Here is a 13,411-nt window from a genome sequence, read left to right as displayed (position 1 = left end):
TGGACTCGATGACCTCTCGAGGTCCCTTCCAGTCCTAGAATCTATGAGGTTTCTGCCATTTCCCTCAGGAGATTATGCCATAGCCAGATAAACCTCATGACCTCAGCATTCAGAAGTTTTTCCTAATATTCCGCTTACATTTTCCTTGCAAAGAATCATCCTAAATAATTCTTCTTCATCCTTGGCATTTGCATACTTCAAATATTTGCAGACGCTTACTATACATTATTAGAAATAATTTGTACCTGCCTTGAGCCCAGAGAAAACTCAATCCAAAACTGGAACGAAGAGGCAACATTCCAGTAAAAAACTCAATAGCCAGAAAACAGAACTCCCACCCAACTTCATACCATAGCTACCAATATTTTCTATTCAGTCATATGCCACAAACATACATATCCTTTACCTCCTCCAAGTGCTACATCACTTATGGCACTGTATACGCTATACTATGTATACAATCACTCATGCCCTGTTAAATGCAGCGAACTTTTGGGTGGAATGTGGCAACTGTGTATAACAGCACATCACTATTGTCTAGGATAGGATGTGAAGGATATCTTTTCCAACTGGAAGAGCTGGAGAGGAATTTAAGGAGGCAGAATGTATTTACCCAAGTTGGAATCTGGCCAAACAATCATAATCTTACAAAGAGAGCTTGTTTCATAGCTGCAGGCTGTAAATTAGGATTATAAACAACTGCAAATTCATTTTAACTTGGGTTTATTTATTTTTTAAATGGAAAGCCACATTAAATGAGATGGCTTGACTTTACCAATGGCAGGGATGGTGTGCAAAGACATCCCCAGGAACCATTTCATCAGCTCCCACAGCGGCCATACGGGCTTCCCGTGATCTCCAAGCAGGTCTGTGAACAGCTGTGCTTCCTGCAATTAACACACACATCACATCAATGCTGGCAGGGGGTTGTAGTTAATATGCAGTGAGTAGTGGGATAAGAGAAAGCTCTGAACCCCTCATTACCAGCAGCATTATCACAGTCATCAGATTATCTGCATTCTCTGTGGAGCAGGGTAGGGAGACCACATACTGCACCAAAAGTGACCAATCCCCATCTATAGCTGAACAGAAAAGTATTGTTAAATACAAGACTCACATGGGGCGTGGACAGGTTTCCTACGCACTGCTAAACCAACTGACAGGGCCCACCACAGAAAGAAGAAAGGAGGAATTGAGGTGGTATATTTTTAGCTGGCAGGGAGATTTTGTATTGGCTGTGGGGAAATCCTCATCAGCAAGGAGAGTGCTCAACCACTGGCACTGTCTACTTCTGATGGTGTACCCCGGATGATGCAATAAGAGGGGCAGAAGTAAATATTTTTTATGGATGTTCACCATTTTTACATGAAAGTTAGTGCTTTTCTCTCTTGATCTTGGGAAGAGGAAGATTGATGGAATGGGGACATGGCAGAGCTGCTTGGGATTGTGTCTTTCAGGGAGATGAGCCTTTTTGCTATTTGCATATGTAGCCCATTAAGTATGCTATGGGATTTTGACATGAAATACTGTTGTACAGTGCTTGGAGCTCAGGACAAACACTAAGAAGAATCAGAAGTAATAAATAAAATGAGTGAGAGAGAAGATGGACACCAGCAATTTAAGCGAAGCACAGAGCAGTAGGTATTATAATACAAAAGCTGTATCATACAGACCTGCCAATGAAAATTAACACTAACTTGCAGCACTGTTGACCTCTATATGATGGCTATTACATACATCATCCACACTATATATATATATATATGTATGCATTAAGCACAAATAGCATTAAGAACAAATATCATAGCAGTTATATAACCTAACTTAGCTTATACCTATACTATAATCCTATTCACTTATGGTAAGTATCCCATAACACCTGGCATTACCTGAAGTAAACCTGGCTTAAGTAGATAGGAAAGCTATCAGGGTCTATGAGTATTTTACCATAGCAACAGGAAGAGTGTTATTCTCATGGACCAGTACTGGAATGTGCCAAAGGAAGAGGACAAGACGTATGATTGTTCTACCCTGGTGCAAACCAAGAAGGAACCTTCACGGACCAGAACCTGGAATGCTAGTATCCAAAACAAAGATAACGAAAGGAACAAGTTAAGGAACTGCGACAAACTGATGGATTGAATTTTAGTGACATGTAAAGGAATATGTAACTTGTAAAATCATCCTATAGATACTAACCAGCTGAAACATGTAACTCTGGGAGCAGACTTTCTGTGTAAGGTGACTGTAACAACGCTACATGGATCTGCTCCTGGAGACCAGTATCGCATAGAACCTTTTTCCTGTACTGTATTATTATTGGCTCATAGCAATAAACCTGACTGACATTGGTTATTTGGTCTCGAGTGTATTTCATAACAAACAAGTGTTGTCAAGCAATTGCCTATAGAATTTATAAACAGCATCTTTAGTTTCAGTCCTGCCTGTCTCCACTTCCCAGCAGTGTTAATGCACTTCAGTCCTGACCTGCATCACCCCTCTGCTGCTGACAGCGAAAACAGTGAAAAGAAAGCAAGGTATCTAGTTAGAAAACAACCTGCTTAGCTGCGCCTGTAAGGACTTGCACCGAAAAGGCCAAAGCAAGAATGCTAAAAGGTGTCCCTCACCTGCTAGATCACTGGATTTACAGTCACCTCACGAGTGGCTGACGCAAGAGGATAATGCTTAAAGTTACACGAAGATAGAGATGGAAGTGGGGAGTGAGACAGTGAAGAAGAGAGGAGACATGCAGCTGGGTCCAAAACTTATCAAGCATGTACACGTCCCCCTCTCTATTGACAAATGACAGATTCCTCTCCGCTGCAGTATGCTTGTGTCCTGGTCAGAATTAGACGCACCTGCCCATCACTGTCCCGGGAAGACATCATAGCAGACCAGATCTGGAAAGCGTACTTCATCTTGTGGATTGTTACATGCTGAACTTGGACCCCACACTGAGTCTCCAGGTGCTCCACCACCTTATGGAAATACAAGGGGAAGAGCGTATCCATCATGTTATGTGGTATTTCACTACTCGCAGAAGCAATGAGAGATTGGTGGGTCTAGGTAAAGCTAAGGTAGCTAAGGCCAGTGGGCCAAACAGCCCACAGAGTTGTCACACAGAATGTGGAACCACCCCTATTTTTATTATTTAGCTGGGTACTACAAGTCCAAGGCATACAAGTCTCCATATTCAAGGCCAACAGGTAGCGTCTGCTCCATTTGATGAAGATCTGATGTTCCCTAGAAAATTCCCATTGCAACTGTCAATTGAACAAAGTCAGGGTACCCCAAAACTAGCATCAAGGGGACCACAATAGAACAGGACTTTTTTAATATAGCATCTTTCATCATCAGGTACAGTGGTAGAACACTCTACTGGGCAATGACTGTGCGGGCAAAAGGGGTAAGGCATTCTACACACAACTGTGGCTCAAGACCCACCCTTGGATTTTATAAACATTACATTTTTATGACTAGTATTATGGCTCTTTCCCTTCTAAAAAAATCCCAAATATAAACAAGGAGACTTTTATGCAGGTAAAATATAATTATCCAAACTGGAATTTGGCAAGAACATTGGACAGCCTATTCTTGTGTAAAGAATTCATGGCTTACTCTGCATGTATGACTTGTCCAAAAGCTGGACATTAGAACTGTTAGATCTTTAAGATTCAACATAAACTGGTACTAGAAATAAGTAAAAAGACCTCAGTTTAACATCTCATCTGAAGGACAGGACCTAAGCAATAGTGTCCTAGCTCTGTGCTGCTGGCTCAGCATTAGGTCAGATCCCATCTCTTAATGATGTATACAATAAGTGCCAAGTTTCCCGAATACAACTCTGACAATGCACTACAATCTCAATTTGTAATATGCCCTGGCTATTTCAGTCCTGGTCTCCTCTGTGCAGAGATTGACAGTGATGCAAATTATTTGGTAGTTTTATAATTTAATTAACTCCTGGGTGAAATCTGTGCCAAAAATTAAAAATTCTGCACACAATATTTTAAAAAATTCTGCAAAATTCTGCATATTTAATTTGTCAAAATAACATAATATAATCATACCAGTATCAATTATTTTGGTAATTTATTTCAAAATACCTGTCAGCAAGTATGTCTGTAACAATACAGACCCAAAAAAAAAAAAGATTCTTGTCATTTTTTTGACAAATAGATTCCTTACTAGGCATATTAATACAGAACTTCGAGTAATTCATTTAAATTACAATACAGACCTGTATTTCCTGCACCTGTCAGAAGCAGTACAAAGGCTTGGGAGTGTCAGGGGTAAAGGAGGAGCTGAGGGAGATGCAAAGAGCCTGGAGTAAACCTGGAGAGTTGTTGGGTGTGGTTGGGAGAAGTATGGAATGGGTATTTTTTGTGGGGGAGGGGGGAGCAGGATTGTTAGGGAGTTGGGGAGCCTCCTCCATGCAGACCCTGGCTGATCCCAAGCCTCTCCCATACTGTCAGACACATCTGCCCCTGTCCCCACACCCCCCATCCCGATGGGTCTCTGCAGTCCCCCACTCCATTCAGCTCCTGGCTCAACACTGTCACCCCACTAGCTCCTAAGCCCATGCCCCAGTCTGTCCCCCCCCCCTAGCCATTGTGAACTCCAGTCTGTGATTCCCCCCTCCCCAGCAGCCCCGTGTGCCCCACTCTGTCCTAACAGGCCAGGTGCTGTGATGAACTTGTACTCCCGGAGGAATTTTGTGCCACTGCGCGCACACAGAATTTTTTTTCTTCACAGAAAGTGCTGTAGTTCCACCTTTTTCCCCACCAGAGGCCACTGTGGCACCAGAACAGCCCGCTGCATTCATACTGTTGGCTGTTCTGGTGCCACAGTTGCCTCTGGTGGGCAAAAGGAAGAACTGCAGCATTTCTGGGGCAGAATGTATTTTCTATGGAAAAAAATAAAATTCTGCTGGACACATGAATTCTGCGCATGTGCAATGGTGCAGAATTCCCCCAGGAGTATATAATGTGAACAAACTTCCACTGCAGATTAGACAGTCAACCAAACTCATTTGGTTTATGACTTGCATCATATCTATGGTTGCTAGTTGGTCACGGAAGTCACAGATTCCGTGACTTTCCAGGACCTCCGGGACTTCTGCAGTGGCTGGTGCAGCTGGCTCAGGGGCCGTCTGAGCAGCTCGGGCAGCCCCTGGACCAGCTGTACAAGCCATTGCTGGGCAGTCTCAAGCCACCATGTCACTGCCCCCCCCCCCCCAGCAGCAGCAGGAATTTGGGTGTGAGAGGTGGCTCAGGGCTAGGGCAGGGGCGTGGGAGGGGGTGAGGGCTCTGGGCGGCACTTACCTCAGGGGGCTCCCTGGAAGCAGCGACATGTCCCTCCCTCAGCTCCTAGGTTCCCAGCCAATGGGAGCTGTGGAGCCGGCGCTTGGGGCAGAGGCAGCGTGCAAAGCCCCCTGACCGCACCTCCATCTAGGAGCCAAGGGACAAGTCACCGCTTCCGGCGAGGAGCACGGAACCAGGTAGGGAGCCTGCCATCCCCAACCCCTCACCCCCCCCAGCACCAGTGGGGGTCCTGCGGTGCCCCCGAGCACCCGCAGTACCCTCCCCCAAGAGCACTCAAGATTTAGTCATGGGTATAAGTCATGGACAGGTCACCAGCTGTGAACTTTTGTTTACTACCCATGACCAGTCCATGACTTTTACTAAAAATACCCATGACTAAAATGTAGCCTTAATCATAGCTAACTTCAGGCCTCCTGCCAGCATGCTCTTGATTCAACTGATTAGCATCCCATTCAAAAGTACTAGCATATAAGGGCCACAATAAACAAGAGATGGAACAGACATAGGTAGAGCAGGTCATCTCTTATCCAACTGACTCTCTGAACCTCTCCCTCCAGGTTTGTCTACCATGCTTCTCACCATGGTATCCGAACGTCTGAATAACCAAGTCCCTCTTACCTTTCTCTGAGCCTGAAGAATTTCCCTGTCCACAGGGGACACGAAAACTGAACCACCATCATGCTCCATGCAGTAGAATTTTACTTTCTCCAGTGACACCTTTTCATCCAGCTTCAGCCTGCGGTGGAAGGAACAATATGTGGGTCACAAGTCTCTAACTCCTGCTATTCCCTAGATGGAAACACTACTCACACACTTGCTAAAGTTCCTCGGGATGTTATACTACCTCTGTCATGTTAGAAAGGAGACAGTTGCTACTGACATATAAATACCTAGGTGTCGGCATTAAATACATCTGACTGCTTGCCTCAGTGTCACACACAATCACTGGGTCAGCAATTTCCACATATATTTTTTAAGTAAATCTTGGTCTCCCAAGATGCCTCTCCACATTAGATCGCTCAGCCAACAGCAAGCGTTAGGAACAGCATTCAGAATGTGCATTGGACAGCTAGTGAGGAGGTAGACACAAAGCTGAACACGGACATGTAAAGGACACATATGCAGCAATGAGCCAGTACAGGGGCAGAAGCAGGGTAGAAGAACCTACAAGGTTTTCCCCTGTTCTCACCACTAGTGCCTCTGCAGAAATAACTGTGGTCCGTTGGAAGTCTGTGCTTGTCTGCTGTCAGACTTTCAGTCTCTTCTCTTCCATGCAGGATAGGGAGGCCTCAGGGAGCAAAAGCACAGGCCCCCAACTGGCTAGTGTGCTTTTGTCTGCTGGAATGAAAGGACTACACCTGAATGTGCTGAGGTAAGAGCAGGGAGAGGGATCCAAGAGCAGCCAGTAAGGGTCATGGTGGCTGGGATGAGGTGGATTGGCTGTAAGAATCTGGCCAGGAAGGAGGGAGAAGTAACCTATAAGATACTGTACAGTGACTGCATTTATTTTAAGCCATTTCCCACGTTCTGAGCCCTGTGCGGAGAGCTATTCAAGCAGTATATTTCACTCCCACCAAAACTCTGCAGGAGAGGACTCCCTGTGTGAAGCTTCAAATAGACAGAATGTATACCACTCACAAGGGGGAGGGATGACTGCCTGTGAGGAGTCAATGCCTATGGCACTGGCACACAGGAGATCCAATACAGAGACTAATCGCAGGTGTCAGGTGCCAAGCTGGCACCGCTGCTGAAGGAGCAACTCTGTCGTGCAAGAAGCTGCATGTTTGTGTCCCTGAGTTTTGCTATGAAGACTTAAAGATTTCTGCAACCTGAATTCTAAGACATCCCCTCTTGATAGACTAGTATAGGGCCATCCACCAGTTTGGACCAGTTGCTTAACATATGGCACGTGAAAGGAGTAATCAGAAATAATCAGATATATGCCTTACTGGCCAGAAAGGGTTGAGATCAACGATGAGTTTCACAAAGTGATAAGAGCAACCTACTTTCTGACTCCAGGCCCAGCCATGACCCTCAACATGGGCTCCAGGTCCTCAGCATAGCGACACATGGGACCCGTGCACAGGAACTCCGTCCGCACCCCCAGAGCATTGGGGAACTGACCATCATTGGGGACCACTCCTAGAAGCGCAGAGGCACATGAGTTAGTCATCACATGGCAGAGTGCATCCTTGCAAACACAACTTCAGCCAAGGTGATTGTCACAGGAGAGCTGCCCTTGGGATTCCTCCATGTGAGAGCACCATTCACATGCTCATATGATTCACATGCCACTTGGGGGAAAAAGTCAGAAACAGACTGAAACAGACCAGAGCTGAAACAGACCAGAGCAGCATGCCGCTTGGCTGCTTACAGTCCAGCCACACTAGATCATCCAGCCACTAAGTTACTTGACAGAGCCTCATGGTAATGAGAGGCTCACAGAATAATGAGAGGCTGTAGCTACAAGAACACCCAGCCATTTTGTTGCTGAGTCAGAAACACTGACCCTGTCAATGTCCTACTGCAAGGATTTGGTATCTAGTGCGTCAGGTCTGATGTCACCACACTTTCCCTGAGTTTGACTCATAAGAACGGCCACACTGGGTCAGACCAATGGTCCATCTAGCCCAGTGTCCTGTCTTCCTACAGTGGCCAATGCCAGATACGTCAGAGCGAATGAACAGAACAGGGCAGTCATTGAGTGACCCATCCCCTGTTGGCCAGTCTCAGCTTCTGGTTCCTAAAATATAGGAGACAGGGTCTCTAACTTCTCAGGCCAAATTCATCTCTGGTGTAACTCCACTAGTTTCCAGGGGCTTACACTGGGGAGGAATTTGACTTCCAGCATCCAACAATAAGCTAGTACTGAAAATCCTCTCTCAAAAAGATACACATACATCACAAGGGGGCACACGGAACACCTCCCCCCACACACCCACACTGATGCCTGTGGTTACCCTGCCAGTGGGAAAACATCCAGTGTCATTAGGGGGAGAGAAGATGCAAATTTTCAATCCTGGACACTTGGTACCTGTGGTGGGTTTATGTCCAAAGACTCCATTGAAAAAAGCAGGCATCCGAATGCTGCCGCCGATATCTGAGCCCACCCCGATTACGGAGCAGGCAGCTCCCAGGACGCAGCCTTCACCACCTGCATGACAACAAAAACCAGAGACATCACTTTTCCCTATGCCCACTGCGTAATGCTGCCTTCATGCTCGCCGCTGTGGCAGCCAGCTAGCCTGTGGCAGAACAAAGGAGGTCTGCTTGCTCTCCCTGCAGAAAGTCACAGAGTTTAAGGCCACAAGGGACGATCAGATCTGGCCTCCTGCTTATCATAGGCTGTTAACTTTCACCCAGAAACTTCCAAGCTGAGCCCTATTACTTTTCCTATTTCAGTCCTCAGGAGACTAAACTGTTGGTGCCACAGGCAGAGACCAGGAGAGACCAAGGTGCCACCAATGGCCCATGTGAGGGCAGGGAATTGATTAAGTGAGATACTCTCAGATGAGCCTAACAAGTGATCCACACCTCATGCTGCAGCAGCAGGAAAAACCTCCCATGGTCCCTGCCAATCTGACCTGGGGGAAAAATTCTCCATGACCCCAAATCTGCTGATCGGTATGACCCTGAGCATGTGGGCAAGACACTCCAACCAGGCATCTAAAAAAGCTGATTCTCTAAACTTCAGGGCACTGACCCACTGGCATTGCAGCAACGAGCTGGTACAGAGGCAGAAGCAATGTAAGAGAACCTGCAAGATTCTCACACACACACACACACACACACACACACCTGTTCCATCCCCTGATGCCTCTGCAAAAATAACTGGTCAGTTGAAAGTCTGTGCTTGTATGCTGTCAGACTTTCAGCCTCTTCTCCTCCACGAAGGATAGAGAATCCACCCAGTCCAGGTGGTCCATTTCCACCTAGGAAGAATCTCTGTTGCTTCAGAAGAAGGCAAAAAAAAAACCCCCAAACAAAACCAGAATGCACCAATTGCGCATAGGGGGAAAAAGTCCCTCCTGATCCCTGCAGGCAACTGGCTGAAGCCCTGAAGCTTGAGACTGGATTATAGTTATTTAAATGCAGAACGGCGAGTCTTATGAGTATGCTGAGGACAATGCAGGCAATCCTGTTCTCCCCAGGGTCCAGGAAGAAGGGAATTAACATGGAGACCCAGATTACCAAGCCAGAAGGGACCACAACTGTCCACCACAAATCCCACGAACCTAGCTGCAGAACATCTCCCAGCAGCTGAATTAAAACATATCTTTTAGAAAGACAGCTAATATTGTTTTAAAGACTCTAAGCAATGAAGAGTCCACCACTCCCACCAGTCAGCTGTTCCAGGCACCCTCACTGCCATAGGAAATTGCATCCTATTTCAAGGTTGAATTTGTCTAACTTCATCTTCCAGATGCTGGGTCTTGTTATGCCATTGTCAGCACGGTTGAAAAGCCCCCCATTTTCAGACCTCTTTTCCATGTGTAAGTACCTATACACAGTGACCAAGCCACCCCACTCACTACATTGTCTTCGAGAAACAGAACAGACTGAGCTTCTTAAGCCTCATATCATAAGGTTCGTTTTCCAGCCCCTGGATCACTTTTGTGCCCTCCTTTGAACTCTCTCCAGTATTTCCACAGCCTTCTTGCAGTGAGGATCCTAGAACACTGTTCTATTCTATTCTATTACTTGATGTTTGCCTTTTTATACATCCCTAGATCACATCGGTCCTTTCTGCTCAGCACTGCACTGAGAGCTCATGTTGAGGTGATTATCTACAATGACCCCTAAGTCATTCTCTGAGTCACTGCTTCCAAGACAGTCTCCCATCCTGTAGATGTAACTCGCATTCTTGGAAGCCAGATGTATTATGGTGCATGTGGCTGTTCTGCATCCCCATCTTCTCCCATAAGTCAGCCACACCAGATGCATTCATCCTTGGCTCCTCCACTCTGACAAGCCTTACGCAGGATTTTTCTGCCCCAGCCCCACCTCCAAAAGAACCCTGATGACAAGGATTTCTGGGGTTATAATTACCATTGTTTACATATATTACAGCAGTGCGTACCTGCCCCAACCAAGGACAGGCTCTATTGTGCTAGGAGCTGTACATACACAGAGTAAGAGAGACTGCTTCTGCTCATAACAGTCACTGAGTGGAAGAGAGAAGGAGAAGCTTTCTCTTCACTCTTTGCTGACATCTCCTTCCTGCCAGCCAGCAATCCCCCATCTTCCATCTTAATTCACTGCACTCAAAACCAGACACTAGCTTCATGCCCTAAGCTGTTGAAGGCTAGAAGTACTTTCTGTTGAGGCAGCATATCCTGCCCCCAGAGACATGAGGAGCGTCCCTGAAAGCCATTGCGTCACTCAACAGCAACCCCTCTGGTCAGTTCTGAACACCCTCCAAATACAGTCTTGTCTACACCTGCTCAGCCAGAAGGAGGGGGGCCCAAGTGTGGGCCAGAGGAGTGAAAGATAATAAGATGATCTCTCGGGACTCTGCTAGAACCACTCTGGCAGTGATAACCAACCATCTGAGTGGGGAGCAATCGCGCACACAGATGGAACAGGAGCCTCCAGCTACACACGCACAAGGGGACCAGTGGGAGAAGAGCAGCTTCTTGCCCATGTGATTTGCCCAATTTGTATAAACATGTCAGAACTACTCATTGATGCCAGCATGAAGCTACTCCAGCAAGGAAGCCCTGAAGTGATGCCAGATGGGAAGTAGAGGAGATATCCGTCACTGTTCAGTGCAACTGCATCTCCCCTCAGTCATACAGAAGGACACACACTCTCAGGCTTTCAGCTCCCCGTTTCCTTACATAACCCTTAATTTGAAGTGAAACCTCAGCACAGGTCATGTCCCCTTTTTTCTGAACTTCCTGAAACCTTCTCCTATACACTGCAGGGGTCAGCTCAAACCTTGGCAACAAAGCTTGCTTACAACGATCATAATCTTTATAGTCCTTCCTTCACATAAGGGTAAAAGTGTTCAAGGCCTTTGTCCCAGACAGCAGAGGAGCCAGGTGCCATGTCCACCTTCCCCACCTTATTCAATTCACACCCCTTTTCAAAAGGATGTAGGATCCACATCATCACACTCCCTATGTCGAGCAATTTGGAGATTACACCACCCATGGGGACAGGTAACTGGGGACTGGCTACACCTACTTGGCTATGGTTCTGCTAGCGCAGTTTCTCCAACTCGATCTGATATTGGTGCTCCCTGTCCTCTTCTCTCACCTCATACTGACGCTGCTTCTCCCTCTTTTCTCTCTCACACTGACACTGCTGCTCCCAGTCTGCAAGCTGCTGGTTTCCACACACACTTGATCCCTCTCTAGCTGGAGCTTGCCTGGCTCCAGATGTTGGGCTGTCCACCATTCCTGTTGCAGTGGTGTTCTTGGTCTGGACAGAACACAGTTGCAGTATCTGTCAGTCTCATCCCTGCTTCTCTCCAAGGTGTTGGCTCCAAGACTCTCCTCATCTGCTAGGCCCTCTGCCAGCAGGCTGGAGGTTCTCTTCAAACTTGGCATTGTTTCTTGACTGGTCATTAGAATAGAGCAAATCAACTCACTATGAGTTTGTTCTGTCTTCAAGCTGATCTCCCTTTCTCTGCATAGCTCAATCAGCCCATTTGTCTGCAGCTGTTGACAATCCATTTTCCCATCTCTCTTTTCACTATTCCTTTTCCCAAAAAGACTTTTTTCTCCTCTGTGCTTTTCCTTCTATAGAACTTGCTTTTACTGCACTTATGCAAGTCACACTGTTACAGTTTCCATCACTGCCACCACAGATGTCACAGGTCAGTGCAACTGCCCCTGTATTTCCCCCCTGGGGTCCAACGAGGGCATCCACTCTCAAGCTTCCAGCTCCCTAGAAGTTGCCTCTCTTCAGTGGAGACACGTATTTCTCTCCCTCCAGACTGGGGCATCCAGGGTGAACAGTTCCCTGCCTCCACTGTGTATTTCCCAGCACAGACAGTCGACCTAAAAAGACCTGCTTGCTTTCTCTTCAGAGACTGATAACTGAGGGACTATTACAGATATAAGTTACGACACAGAACTTCCGATGCAAATCTACTTTATTCTTAAGGCAAAAAGCATTACAATCAATAAAAGAACCTTCATGCCCACTAATAAGCTTACCAGTGATCACCTCACCCTCGGGGTTTCTTTGTGGTTACAAGTTCACCAGAGCTTCAGCACAGAACAAGCACACGGTCTTATGAGGCCTCAAAGAACCAAGTCCTTCCAATCCTCCCCTAAGGATCCTGGCCATTTGCTGGATCAGGCAGAAGGTCCTGAGTCATTTAAAAATCAGGCTTTTATCCAGAAGTCTTTTCTTTGTCTGTTCATCACTGAAGAATCCAGTTTGAACCACTATACAGGGAGTCCTCAGACTTATGACACAATTTGTTCCTCAGAATTGTGTTGTAAGTCGAAACGTTGTAAGCCGAAACCGCTTTTCCCATAGGAATCAATAGTATAAAGGGGGATTGGTTCCTGAACCAAGGTTTGATACACTATTTTCACCACAATAACCCAGATTTTTGTACTAAATGAATTATAGATGACTAATGTAGCAATATCAATGTTTGGTAAACAGCATTCAAATAAATGTATAAAATCACATATGCTTTGACTTTCCAGAACTTTTTGAAGGGCTCTTGGCTAGGGGCTTGTCTGAAGTCTGGGCTGCAGGTTTCTCTGGAGTCTTCTCTGGTAACTTAAAGAAAGTGTCTAAGGTTTGGACAGATGTTCTCCTCTTCTCCTTGTAAATTTCTCTGTAGCAGCTGTACATGTTGGATATGCTCCTATTCACAGATGCACTACGTTCAATGATGGGAGACAGGCTGGGCAGACAGCCAGGGAGCCAGGCAGCAAGACAGGCGGCTGCTCAGAATGCTGGCAACATACTATGCAGAATTGGGCTTGCTTTTTACAGAGTTGCTTGTAAATAACTTTGTGGCTGCATTATAATGAATGGTTTTAGAGTACCAGCCGTGTTAGTCTGTATCCACAAAAAGAACAGGAGTACTTGTGGCACCTTAGAGACTAACAAATTTA

At 46.2% G+C, this 13,411-nt stretch overlaps 1 protein-coding gene across 1 annotated transcript in view; it reads right to left on the bottom strand.

Annotated features, from left to right (window-relative positions):
• Positions 1-13,411, bottom strand: part of FAAH2 (fatty acid amide hydrolase 2) — a 34,242-nt gene that overhangs the window by 8,971 nt on the left and 11,860 nt on the right. The window contains exons 4-8 of the mRNA XM_026653936.1: positions 8,359-8,478; positions 7,331-7,466; positions 5,943-6,060; positions 2,855-2,978; positions 776-883 (exon numbers count right to left, since the gene is read on the bottom strand). Of these exons, the coding sequence (XP_026509721.1) occupies positions 776-883; positions 2,855-2,978; positions 5,943-6,060; positions 7,331-7,466; positions 8,359-8,478 (606 nt within the window). The remainder of the gene's footprint in view (positions 1-775; positions 884-2,854; positions 2,979-5,942; positions 6,061-7,330; positions 7,467-8,358; positions 8,479-13,411) is intronic.

This window comes from Terrapene carolina, unplaced genomic scaffold, assembly GCF_002925995.2.
Source record: "Terrapene carolina triunguis isolate 2854851 unplaced genomic scaffold, T_m_triunguis-2.0 Scaffold172, whole genome shotgun sequence".
NCBI classification, from domain to species: domain Eukaryota; kingdom Metazoa; phylum Chordata; order Testudines; family Emydidae; genus Terrapene; species Terrapene triunguis.
This window is presented reverse-complemented; position numbering and strand designations above follow the sequence as displayed.